General features: G+C 45.4%; 1 protein-coding gene across 1 annotated transcript in view; it reads right to left on the minus strand.

Annotated features, from left to right (window-relative positions):
* Positions 1-14,069, minus strand: part of LOC126088171 (SH2 domain-containing protein 3C) — a 1,167,763-nt gene that overhangs the window by 578,627 nt on the left and 575,067 nt on the right. The window contains exon 4 of the mRNA XM_049906294.1: positions 5,482-5,557. Coding sequence (XP_049762251.1) covers positions 5,482-5,557 — 76 coding nt within the window. The remainder of the gene's footprint in view (positions 1-5,481; positions 5,558-14,069) is intronic.

Here is a 14,069-nt window from a genome sequence, read left to right on the forward strand (position 1 = left end):
TGTGTGGAACAGTGTCAAATGTCATTTGGAAATCTAGAAATTCGGAATCAATTTGGAATTCCTTGACAGTAGTACTCAACACTTCGTTTGAGTAAAGAACTAATTGTGTTTCACAAGAATGATGTTTCCTGAATACGCGTGACTGTCTGTCAATAGACCGTTTTGTTCGAGGTAATTCATATATGTTACAAAATTCTGCTGCATATAGACGTTAATGATTTGTTGTTGTTGTGGCCTTCAGTCCTGAGACTGGTTTGATGCAGCTCTCCATGCTACTCTATCCTGTGCAAGCTTCTTCATCTCCCAGTACCTACTGCAACCTACATCCTTTTGAATCTGCTTAGTGTATTCATCTCTTGGTCTCCCTCTACGATTTTTACCCTCCACGCTGCCCTCCAATACTAAATCGGTGATCCCTTGATGCCTCAGTACATGTCCTACCAACCGATCCCTTCTTCTGGTCAAGTTGTGCCACAAACTTCTGTTCTCCCCAATCCTATTCAATACTTCCTCATTAGTTATGTGATCTATCCATCTAATCTTCAGCATTCTTCTGTAGCACCACATTTCGAAAGCTTCTATTCTTTTCTTGTCCGAACTATTTATCGTCCATGTTTCACTTCCATACATGGCTACACTCCATACAAATACTTTCAGAAATGACTTCCTGACACTTAAATCTATACTCGATGTTAACAAATTTCTCGTCTTCAGAAACGCTTTGCTTGCCATTGCCAGTCTACATTTTATATCCTCTCTACTTCGACCATCATCAGTTATTTTGCTCCCCAAATAGCAAAACTCCTTTACTACTTTAAGTGTCTCATTTCCTAATCTAATTCCCTCAGCATCACCCGACTGAATTCGACTACATTCCATTATCCTCGTTTTGCTTTTGTTGATGTTCATCTTATATCCTCCTTTCAAGACACTGTCCATTCCATTCAACTGCTCTTCCAAGTCCTTTGCTGTGTCTGACAGAATTACAATGTCATCGGCGAACCTCAAAGTTTTTATTTCCTCTCCATGGATTTTAATACCTACTCCGAATTTTTCTTTTGTTTCCTTTACTGCTTGTTCAATATACAGATTGAATAACATCGGGGAGAGGCTACAACCCTGTCTTACTCCCTTCCCAACCACTGCTTCCCTTTCATGTCCCTCGACTCTTTATAACTGCCATCTGGTTTCTGTACAAATTGTAAATAGCCTTTTACTCCCTGTATTTTACCCCTGTCATCTTTAGAATTTGAAAGAGAGTATTCCAGTCAACATTGTCAAAAGCTTTCTCTAAGTCTACAAATGCTAGAAACGTAGGTTTGCCTTTCCTTAATCTTTCTTCTAAGATAAGTCATAAGGTCAGTATTGCCTCACGTGTTCCAGTGTTTCTACGGAATCCAAACTGATCTTCCCCGAGGTTGGCTTCTACTAGTTTTTGCATTCGTCTGTAAATAATTCGTGTTAGTATTTTGCAGCTGTGGCTTATTAAACTGATTGTTCGGTCATTTTCATATCTGTCAGCACCTGCTTTCTTTGGGATTGGAATTATTATATTCTTCTTGAAGTCTGAGGGTATTTCGCCTGTTAATGATATGGGCCTGGAATTTAGAGGATTATTCCTACTACTTTTCTTGAATATTGATGTGACGTGAGCAACTTTCCAGTCTTTGGGTACGGATCTTTCGTCGAGCGAGCGGTTGTATGTGGTTGTTAAGTATGGAGCTATTGCATCAGCATACTCTGGAAGGAACCTAACTGGTACACAATCTGGTCTGGAACTGATTACTTTCATTAAGTGATTTAAGTTCCTTCACTACTCCGAGGAGCTATAGTGACGATATACAGATTGTCAAGAGACAGAAAAGCTATTTAGATCTGATTGTAATACGTTCAGGATCTCACGGGCCATACATCATTTTGCTCCAAAGATAAGTGCCATTTGTAACGCAGTCTTGAGTAATGTTATTTTTTCCACAAGAAGTGTTTATTAATAAGCTTAGTGTGCAACGGATACCATAATGAACTGTAACAATCTTGTGCTGTCACTGAAGTTTGATCTTAATTAAGGGTAGCATTCAGTTATTGCATTCACAACACATTCCATCTCCGTCCAAGGGTCACTCCGCTAAACTGTCACAAAATCGTCCCTGCCGCTATTTTACCCGTAGGAAAGATTCCTCGTACTCAACTTCATAGCAGACTGAGTGGATCTCGGGCCGTCCTAGAGGGGCTGTAACGAGGAAAATTCCTTGCTCTTTCCCGGGATTGAACCCAAGACCTCCAGAATCGGAGTCTACTACTCTAACCTCTAGATCACGATGGCCATGGTCCAGCAATAGTAGCTGGAAAAATTTTAACGAATAACTCCCCTTCTGTTGAATAACTGCGGGAAAATATTACTTTGAAAGCGAACGCAGCACTGCTTCCGACAGCGTCCAGCCAACTGGAGACGTCAGAAGAGGAACACGACGCGGCCTAACAACCCACAACACTTTGACGTCTATTAATTCTGTTGAATTGTCTGCTCTTCCCGTAAATCGAAGACTCTGAGCACTGTATCTATTCCTAGTCGATTGATTCAGAAGTGAGGTCGTTTGGTCATCAGAACCTAACTTTTCGCGTGATAAAAGTTCCTTCTGGTGTAGCATAACACTTTCGGCAACTGCGTAAAACAGCTTGAAATTATCTCTGTGTACGCATGTCTATCTTTTTTACTTTTACGAGGACGTGCTGAAAAGTAATGCCTCAGCTTTTTTTATGTGAAAACTCCTACAACTTTTTAAATAAAGGAATCATTATTAACATTCAACATCCTTATTATTCATGTCTACGTACTCGCAGCCGTGTGCCGCTAGAGGGCTCCGAGCTGTAGAGTAACATTTCGGTGTGTACCGCAACTACGACGGTGCGCGGCAAATAGCGTGCTGTAATCGAGGTTCGAAGAGTTCATCCATACAAGGAGCACCTTCTCCTTCGGCATAATAATGTACGCATTTTTACGCACACCATCATTGGTGATTCAAGCCACTTTTACCCGCAGACGGCCTAACATCACCCTTCCAATGGCTGATCACCAATACCAAGCTACGCCGATTTTGACGTATGACTTTTATTTATTTAATTATCTTTATCAGAACGTCTCGTCTTTCCTTACAATGTTGCTGTCCTGACCAGTTCCATTACTACACATTTTCAATGATTGATTTTGACTGGAGCAGAAATACCGGGTGATCAAAAAGTCAGTATAAATTTGAAAACTTAATAAACCACGGAATAATGTAGATAGAGAGGAAAAAATTGACACAAATGCTTGGAATGACATGGCGTTTTACTAGAACTAAAAAAAAAAAAAACAAAGTTCACAAAATGTCCGATAGATGGTGCTGGACAGAAAAACGTCAGTGACTGCGCATGACAATCGTGTATTAGGGAGCTGGAATGAGAGAGTGAATCAGATGCGCCAGCAGTCGTGGCATATTGACGTTACCTGAAAAGGCGATTTTAGTGAAGCTGTATTATCAGAATGGGGAATGTGCTAGTTCAGCGTTACGATCCTATCGCCATAGGAAGGGGATTCGAACGGGTAAAGGTCCGTTGACAAATGCAGCTGTGGCGAGAATGATTTCGAAGTTCGAAGCCACGGGTTGTTTAGACGATAGACCCCGTAGTGGCCGACCGAGCACAAGGCGTAATGCTGCTGAGACAGTTTAGGAAGAAATGGAGACTGTGGCGGGTTCGTCTATGCACGGGGAAGTCAGCGCTCGTGCAGTCGCACGTCGCAACGGCATTCCATACACTACTGTTTGGTTGGCACTGAGGCGTACCCTCCGATGCTATCCGTACAAAATCCATCGGCATCATGAACTGTTACCTGGCGATTTAGTGAAGCGGAGGGCATTTGCGGTGTGGGCGTTTGAAAAGACGGCGGAAGATGACGATTGGTTGAGTAACGTGTTGTGGACCGACCAAGCACATTTCACGCCCCGAGGGTCTGTCAACGCCCGCAACTGCAAAATGTGGGCTACCGAAAATCCTACACCTGTCTTGGAAACTCCATTGCACGAAGTCACGGTATGGGTTGGATTTACCACATATACCATTATCGGGCCTTTTTTCTTCGAGGAAATGCGTGATTCTGGTTTTGTAACTGCTACCGTGACGGGTGAGAGGTATGCCGATATGTTAGAGAATCGCATCATCCCCAGCCTGGCTGATAAACACCTGCTGGAACGTACGATGCTTATGCAGGATGGCGCTCCACCCCATATTGCTAGACGCGTGAAAGATCTCTTGCGCGCGTCGTTTGGTGGTGATCGTGTGCTCAGCCGCCACTTTCGTCATGCTTGGCCTCCCAGGTCCCCAGACCTCAGTCCGTGCGATTATTGTCTTTGGGGTTACCTGAAGTCGAAAGTGTATCGTGATCGACCGACATCTCTAGCGATGCTGAAAGACAACATCCGACACCAATGCCTCACCGTAACTCCGGACATGCTTTACAGTGCTGTTCACAAAACATTATTCCTCGACTACAGCTATTGTTGAGGAACGATGGTGGACATATTGACCATTTCCTGTAAAGAACATCATCTTTGCTTTGTCTTACTTTGTTATGCTAATTATTGCTATTCTGATCATATGAAGCACCATCTGTCGGACATTTTTTGAACTTTTGTATTTTTTTGGTTCTAATAAAACCCCATGTCATTCCAAGCATGTATGTCATTTGGTACCTCTCTATCTACAGTATTCGGTAGTTTATTAGGTTTTCAAATTTATACTGACTTTTTGATCACCCGGTATTATAAACTAGGCAATAAAATCTTCAGCGAGTGGTTTGACCTGGACGCCACGTGCCTGCTCAACCTTGTGGACTTACTTCCTAACCGAAACCATGAGGTTATGGAGTCCATGGACAGAATTACACGGCATTAAATGTTGCTTTGAAATGACTTCCTTAGGGCTGACTAATTTTTTGTCCGGTGAGGTTAATATAAACGTGGTTTACATGCAGTCGGAATCGGCAATTTCTGCGGGTGCCTGAGCACTTTCCTCATCCACTGAATCGTACTGAAAATTGTCGCCGGCCGGAGTGGCCGAGCGATTCTAGGCGCTAAAGTCTGGAACCGCGCGACCGCTACGGTCGCAGGTTCGAATCCTGCCTCGGGCATGGATGTGTGTGATGTTCTTAGGTAAGTTAAGTTTAAGTAGTTCTAAGTTCTAGGGGACTGATGACCTCGGATGTTAAGTCCCATAGTGCTCAGAGCCATTTGAACCATTTGAGGATGTCTAACATCACAGGCGGCTTGGCAATGGCAGCGGACAGGCTCGTTCAGTCGGCGGCGAAAGTAGAGCAGAGTGGTGGTAGTGGCGGCGCTGGCTGTGTGTTCTGTGTAGGCAGGCACGCGGAACGCGATGAGGCCGTTTGCATGCGGGGCGGCTGGCAGAGCCGGAGCCGGCTGCTAGCTGCTAGGCGGTACTCACGTGCCGTTCTGCTGCACCAGACGGCTCGGCTCCACGGCGACGCTGTGTCGCTGAGGCTTGTCCTTCCGCCTCGCACCTGCAACACGCAACAGACGCACGCACTGAAAACCTCTGCTGGCTCACCACTTCTCACCTTACTGCTTCGCTGGGTGAACATACGAGGGGGTACTGAAAAAAAAAACAGGATTATTTTCTAACAGCTGTATACACAGAAGCGCCAAAGAATCTGGTACAGGCATGCGTATTGGAATACAGAGCTGTGTAAACAGGCAGAATACGGCACTGAGGTCGGCAACGCCTGTATAAGACAATAAGTGAAACTTCCTGGCAGAGTGAAACTGTGTGCACACAGTTTTAATCTGCCAGGAAGTTTCATTACAGCGCACACTCCGCTGCAGAGTGAAAATCTGATTCTGGAAACATCCCCCAGGCTGTGGCTAAGCCACGTTTCCGCAATATCCTTTCTTTCAGGAGTGCTAGGTCTGCAAGATTGTCAGGAGAGCTTCTGTCAAAGTTCGAGAGTAGGAGACGAGAAACTGGCAGAAGTAAAGCTGTGAGGACGGGGCGTGAGTGGTGCTTGGGTAGCTCAGAAGGTAGAGCACTTGCCAGTGAAAGGCAAAGGTCCCGAGTTCGAGTCTCGGTCGGCACACACTTTCAATCTGCCAGGAAGATTCATATCATCGCACACTCCGCTGCAGCGTGAAAATCTCATTCGAGACAATAAGTGTCTGGCGCAGTTGTTAAATGGGTTACTGCTGCTACAGTGGCACGTTATTAAGGTTTAAGTGAGTTTGAACGTGGTGTTACAGTCGGCGAACGAGCGATGGGACACAGCATCTCCGAGGTAGCGATGAAAAGGGGACTTCCCGTACCACCATTTCACGAGAGTGCTCTGAATATCAGGAATCCGATAAAACATCAAATCTCCGACATCGCTACGGCCGGAAAAGGATCCTGCAAGAACGGGGCCAACGACAACTGAAGAGAATCGTCAACGTGACAGAACTTCAACCCTTCCGCAAATTACTGCAGATTTCAGTGCTGGGCCATCAACAAGTGTCAGCGTGCGAACCATTCAACGAAAACATCATCGATATGGGCTTCCGGAGCAGAAGGCCCGTGCACGCTTGACGACAGCACGACACAAAGCTTTACGCCTCGCTTCGGCCCGTCAGCACTGACCTTGGACTGTTGATGACTGGGAACATGTTGCCTGGCCAGACGAGTCTCGTGTCAAATTGTATCGAGCGGATGGACGTGTACAGGTATCGAGACAACCGCATGAATGCATGGACCCTGCATGTCAGCAGGGAAGTGTCCAATTTCGCAGAAGCTCTGTAATGGTGTCAGGCGTGTGCTTTTGGAGTGATATGGGACCCCAGATACGTCTACATCTACATCTACATCCATACTCCGCAAGCCACCTGACCCTGTGTGGCGGAGGGTACCTTCAGTACCTCTATCGGATCTCCCTTCTATTCCAGTCTCGTATTGTTCATGGAAAGAAGAATTGTCGGTATGCCTCTCTGTGGGTTCTAATCTCTCTGATTTTATCCTCATGGTCTCTTCGCGAGATATACGTAGGAGGGAACAATATACTGCTTGACTCTTCGGTGAAGGTATGTTCTCGAAACTTTGACAAAAGCCCGTACCGAGCTACTGAGCGTCTCTCCCGCAGAGTCTTCCACTGGAGTTTATCTGTCATCCCCGTAACGCTTTCGCGATTACTAAATGATCCTGTAACGAAGCGCGCTGCTCTCCGTTGGATCTTCTCTATGTCTTGTATCAACCCTATCCCACACTGCTGAGCAGTATTCAAGCAGTGGGCGAACAAGCGTACTGTAACCTACTTCCTTTGTTTTCGGATTGCATTTCCTTAGGATTCTTCCAATGAATCTCAGTCTGGCATCTGCTTTACCGACGATCAACATTACATGATCATTCCATTTTAAATCACTCCTAATGCGTACTCCCAGATAATTTATGGTATTAACTGCTTCCAGTTGCTGACCTGCTATTTTGTAGCTAAATGATAAAGGATCTATCTTTCTGTGTATTCGCAGCACATTACACTTGTCTACATTGAGATTCAATTGCCATTCCCTGCACCATGCGTCAATTCGCTGCAGATCCACCTGCATTTCAGTACAATTTTCCATTGTTACAACCTCTCGATACACCACAGCATCATCTGCAAAAAGCCTCAGTGAACTTCCGATGTCATCCACCAGGTCATTTATGTATATTGTGAATAGGAACGGTCCTATGACACTCCCCTGCGGCACACCTGAAATCACTCTTACTTCGGAAGACTTCTCTCCATTGAGAATAACATGCTGCGTCCTGTTATCTAGGAACTCCTCAATCCAATCACACAATTGGTCTGATAGTCCATATGCTCTTACTTTGTTCATTAAACGACTGTGGGGAACTGTATCGAACGCCTTGCGGAAGTCAAAAACACGGCATCTACCTGTGAACCCGTGTCTATGGCCCTCTGAGTCTCGTGGACGAATAGCGCGAGCTGGGTTTCACATGACCGTCTTTTTCGAAACCCAGTCTAGATACGACTGTGACAAGTGACACGTACGTAAGCATCCTGTCTGATCACCTGCATACACTCATGTTCATGATGCATTCCGTCGGACTTAGGCCATTCCAGCAGGACAATGCGACACCCCACAAGTCCAGAATTGCTACAGATTGGCTCTAGGAACACTCTTCTGAGTTTAAACATTTCCGCTGGCCACCAAACTCGCCAGACATGAACCGCGCGGAGTAGCCGCGCGGTCTGGGCTCCTTGCCGCGGTTCGAGTCCTCCCTCCGGCATGCGTGCGTGTGTGTGTGTGTGTGTGTGTGTGTGTGTGTGTGTGTGTGTGTGTGTGTGTTGTGCTCAGCGTAAGTTGGTTTAAATTAGATTAAGTAGTGTATAAGCCTAGGGACCTATGAGCTCAGCAGTTTGGTCCCATACGAACTTACCACAATTTTTTTCCCCCAGATATGGACATTATTGAGCATATCTGGGTTCCCTTGCAACGTGCTGTTGAGAAGTGATCTCAACCCCGTCGTATTCTCACGGATTTATGGGCAGTCCTGTAGGATTCAAGGTGTCAGTTCCCTCCAGCATTACTCCAGACACTAGTTGAGTCCATGTCACGTCGTGTCGCGACACTTCTGCGTGCTTGCGGGGCACCTACAGGATTTTAGGCATTTCTACCAATTTTTTACCTATTCATTGTATTTTCAAACTGTTTGCAAAAGAACCTTATCCCTTCAAAATACTCTCCGTTACAACTAATACATTTGTCCCAGCGGAGCTTCCACTGCTCAAAACATTTTTTGTAGTCGTCTTTAGAAATGGGCAGCTCTTTCCTCACTTTTCTCTTGACTTCTTCGATGTTGTCAAATCGATCTCCTTTCATGCCCGTTTTTCATGCGTGGAAATAAGAAAAGTTGCACGGAGCCAGGTCAGGTGAGCAAGGTGTATGGCCAGCGAACCAAGCCATTTTAACCAAAGGCTATTTAACAGAGATGGCTGTGTGTGCAGCTGTCTGCCACAAATCGGGTCTTTCTCGACGCAATCTTCTTAAAACTTCCAAATAAAAGGTGTGATTGACGGTCTGACCTGGTGGAGCAAACTCTGAATGAACCACGCCCTTGGCATTAAAAAAGGAAATCAGCATTGTTTTGATGTTTGATTTGACTTAGCGACATTTTTTGGAGGGGGTGACGATGACGTCGTCTACTGGCTTGACTGTTGCTTTGTTTCTGGGTCGCAACCACAGCACCATGACTCATCACCGGAAATGATCTTTCACAGAATATCTGCATAAGTTTCAAGCTGTCGTTTCAAAGCACGATATGTTTCAACTAGACTTTCCTTTTGATTGAACCCGAGGAACCCGAGGAACGAACTTGGTAGCAACCCTATTCATTCCCAGTTTTTCAGTTAATATTCGCTGAACCGAGCTCCAACATAACCCGCTAATCTCTGACACCTGGACAATTATCTATCTACGGTCTGTCAGCACCGGCTCTCAAATCTATTCAATATTTTCTTCGATTCGGGCAGCTGATGGACGTCGAGAATGAGGTTTGCCAACAATCTACATGTTGTCATTTTTAAATCGAGCAAACCATCCGTACTCTTGACTTTTTCACATAGCGTCACCTTGGTAAGTTTTTTGTCAAGGATAAAACAGATTCAGCAGCATTTTTACCGAGTAGAAAACAAAATTTTACATCTGCACGCTGTTGACTTAATTTGGTCATCATAAAAAACGAAAAAAGAATAGAAGAGCGCTAGCAAACACGATCACTGCAGATGAACAGAACAAGCCAGGTCGACAGTACAGGAGGCGCTGAGCTGGCAATGAGTTGCGCTATACGCGCCTAGCGGCAGAAAAGCCTAATGCACATGCCCCGCCCACGGCAATAGTATTCCGGTTTTTTTGGGGAGGGGGGAGGGGTACCTCCTCGTATCACAGTTTGGAGCGGGGTTCGTAAGTGCAATGCCCAGTCACAGGGCAAGTCTCCAAAGGTGCGCGAGGCTGTCACGTGAGATGGCTGTCACGCCCTTTGATTTACGAAGAGCGAAACGCTGCGAGAAACAGGTACGTAAAGGCTGAGCCGTCAGTTTCGGCGACACAAACATTTCCCCCCCCCCTCTCTCTCTCTCTCTCTCTCTCTCTATGCGTGCGTGTGTGTGTGTGTGTGTGTGTGTGTGTGTGTGTGTGTTTGTGGGTTATGGGCGCCTAACGACGTGGTTATTAGCGCTCATACGAAATTAGTAGATATGAATGTGTTAAAAACGGAGAAATGCGAGGAAAGAGACAAAAAGCATACTGAGATGCAAAATCGGTCACTCTCTCCTAATCTCATCTATGATAACAGGCGCAATCTCAGTAGCGCACATCAGGGAAGACAGGGTTAAAATTGATCAGATGTTCTAAAACTGTCAAGTTTATGTAAGTTATAGAAGAGTAGGACTAAAAATAGATTCATAGGAATATGTGGCTGGTTGATCAGTTATGATCACTTACAAAAACATGAATGAGCCAGCTACCCTGACAATGCATTGAAAATTTCGGCTCAGATTGTTAGGGGCAAGATCTTATAACTCGTACGACTTTCGTTTGAAGTCAATTAAAAGGGAGGGCAAAACTATTGGCAAATGAACTGTCGCTCTGTGTTCTGCTAAAATGTGGTCCAATGTAATCCCTATGCCCTAAGCACCACATTTCGGAGGGTCCCCACGCAGGAGCAAGAAGCCACGTGTCGTGCAGCTGTGACCGATGCGAAGACGAGCGTGGAGGACCTCGTCCTGCTTGTGTAGCTGGAAGGAGGTACGCCACGGCCGCGGTGTGGACTTTCCTAGGCCCAGCTTATTGTTTGTCTCTTCCAGGCACTCTTCTTCCCATAGACGCATAATTCTGTACCTCAACAGCGAGGCAATAGCGTGCAGGAGAACGTCACACAGAGGTGTCTGAGGATCACAATACGCTTCCTTGGCTGCTAAATGCGCCCTTTCGTTCCCCGTAGTACCCATGTGCTCTGACACCCAACAGAAAGACACATCCTTCCCCAGCCTTTGTAGTTGGAGGAGGGCGTCCTGGATATTCCGCACTACTTTGTCTGCTGGGTACATTTCGTTCCCCGTAGTACCCAAGTGACTTGGGACCCAGCAGAGAGACACATCCTTCCCCAGCCTTTGTAGTTGGAGGAGGGCGTCCTGGGTATTAAATGGACTACTTTATCTGATGGGTACAAGGGATGTAGAGTGAAAGGCACTCAGGCAGTCGGAACAGACGAGAAAGTTACCACTCAGAACTAGAAGTGTTGGCGTTTTTAAAAACGAGGAATTTGCCGCTCGGAACTACGACCGTTGACATTTTTAAAAATGTCGGGAACCAGATATACCGATATTTTTTAAAAATATGTTATTAGACACAGGTATATCGAGAAAAGTATCGATATGTCGACATATCGAAGAAAAAAATATCGACGCACTGGCCTATAAAAATATCTGTCGCACGATGTAAATATACTGCCAATTTTAGAGCTGTATATTATCCATAAGAAGCTAGCAGCCTACCTCTCCCCCTCAGAGCAAAAACTGGAAGGAAAACGATGCACGTTCAGACTTGGCGATAGCCATTTTGCTAACAATGGTAACTGCATGTAAGTGGCGCAATAAAAAGTGTCCGTCGTTCGGTTCCGTCGGATGTCGGATTTTTCCAGAGCACTTCATGACGACTTCCCTGTTTTTTTTTTCATTTCTGCTAACGCCAGCGACCAAGCAGTTGTAGGGTCAAAACTGGTGGTGACGTTAACGTTGCAGTTTCTGTTGGTAGCGCCGAGCGCCGATTACGTCAGCGTTCCCCCTACACGCCTCCACCCATTGATGATGTGAAGACAAAGCACACTAGTCGCGTTAATCTTTTTTTTTGTTTTTTTTTTTTAACGCCTGTTATTATTTCTTCACATCGGGAATATTGTTATTCCACCCACACAGCCACCTGCCAGTGCAATCGGGCTTCTATGTGCCATCTGTTCTTGCTTCACACAGTGGAAGACATACTGGACGTGATGAAAGCTCAAAAAGCAGTAACACTCTTTCACTCAATGAAAGTAAAATTATGTTCTACTACAATTTCAAAAGCACGACTTCAAATTTTTACCGAAAATTGCGAAAAAAATAATATAAAATAAAAACATCGTCTCTCCATATTACCCTTTCGATATCGATGCACAGTGGGAAAAATTACGCACACACACACACACACACACACACACACACACACACACACACACACACACATATATATATATATATATATATATAAATATATATATATATATATATATATATATATATATATATATATATATATATATATATAACCAGCAGCCTTACTCAGAACACGTCTCATATGCTCCAGTGCCAAGTTGCTGCACTCACGTCCGCCTTCATGACGATGCTGCGCAGGGTTTTCTGATTACAAAAATGTATTTACAGACAGAGCTACGTGTTTTGTTGCAAATGGTAGCCCACCTCATAAGTTTTTTGTGGATATACTCCAAACGTCTATCCTATTTTTCTTACAAATGGTAGCTTAAACTCATGGAATTTTTATAGATGCTCCATCTTTATGTAGTCAGACAGCACCTGATTTCTTTTCTCTCTCTCTCTCTTGCTAACGATAGCGCAGTTTAGGAATGCTGCTGTCGCAATGGCGTCTATGCAGGAGGAAGCGCGATGTGTTTTGTGGTTTCGTGAAGCAGCGTCTCCTACTAGTTTCAGCGACAGTTCCAAAGTGCCTGCTGTCGACGTCCGCCAGACGTGAAGAGTACCAGAGGATGTTATGAAAAGTTTAGGGAGACTGACAGTTTTCGTGACAAGGCAAGACACGATAGACCTGAAAAGAGGGACGAAACTCCTGATGCCGTGCATACAACCTTTCAATGCTGTCCGCGGAGGAAATCAACGCGTTGCGTTTTCTAGAGAAACAGGCATACCTCAGAGCTCTTGCGGTCAAGCGTTTACACAAACGGACGCATTTTCGTGGATACATAGAGCAGTTCCTGCGAGCTTCGCGCCCAGAAGTTCGGTCCAGATGTGCCGAGTTTGCTAGGATCTTGCTGGACTGAAACAATGCCGACAACGACTAGGGGCGTAAGAAGTGATGTGTGACAGATACAAATCTTAGGACTGAGCAAGGAATGAACCTGAGACCTCTGTATCCGTAATCTGGCACTTTACCGTCCAGCTACCGAGTTACTTTTTCTTCAGTATTCTATAAACGCGAGTAGTTTTTGTACCTGGGTCACTGTGTTGCACGTAACAAGTAACGCCGTTTACACTACGTAAATCTAAAGAAGCAAAGCTCTTCTACGCGCGTCCAAAGACCGTCTGGAGTCTTCCTGACGCTACACATTTCGCGGTGGTTATCACGTTTACATTACGCGAAACTACTGCGCAAGGCTGTTTCATATAGTTTAAACGCACCTCAAGCCACTTCAGGAGGGTTACAAGAATTCCTTAATTGGAAGAGAACTGTCCCTGGAAGACAGCGAGGATCGCGGCTTGGGAAAGTCATTATGTAGCGTTATGGAAGAGGAGGGGGCGGGGGTGGAATTGAAAGCCGACTGTAAAATGTTCAGGTCAACATTGGTTCAAATGGCTCTGAGCACTATGGGACTTAAAATCAGAGGTCACAGTCCCCTAGAACTTAGAACTACTTAAACCTAACTATCCTAAGAACATCACACACATCCATGCCCGAGGCAGGATTCGAACCTGCGACCGTAGCAGCAGCGCGGTTCCGGACTGAAGCGCCTAGAACCGATCGGCCACAGCGGCCGGCTAGTATGGAGGATGAGGCAGCAAAATAACCTCGTTTTTGTGCAATAGCCAGCACCAACAGAGGTGAATGTGCAGGTGCGTTATCGTGAAGCAAGAGGATGAATTGTCTCGCCACATTTCAGGCCGTTTCCTTCTCACGTTTTCTCGCAGGCGTCGCAACACGTCCCGATGGAAACATCAATTAAAGGTTTGTCCCTGTGGCACGAATTCGTGATGAACTAAA

Source organism: Schistocerca cancellata, chromosome 6 (genome assembly GCF_023864275.1).
Source record: "Schistocerca cancellata isolate TAMUIC-IGC-003103 chromosome 6, iqSchCanc2.1, whole genome shotgun sequence".
In the NCBI taxonomy this organism is placed as follows: domain Eukaryota; kingdom Metazoa; phylum Arthropoda; class Insecta; order Orthoptera; family Acrididae; genus Schistocerca; species Schistocerca cancellata.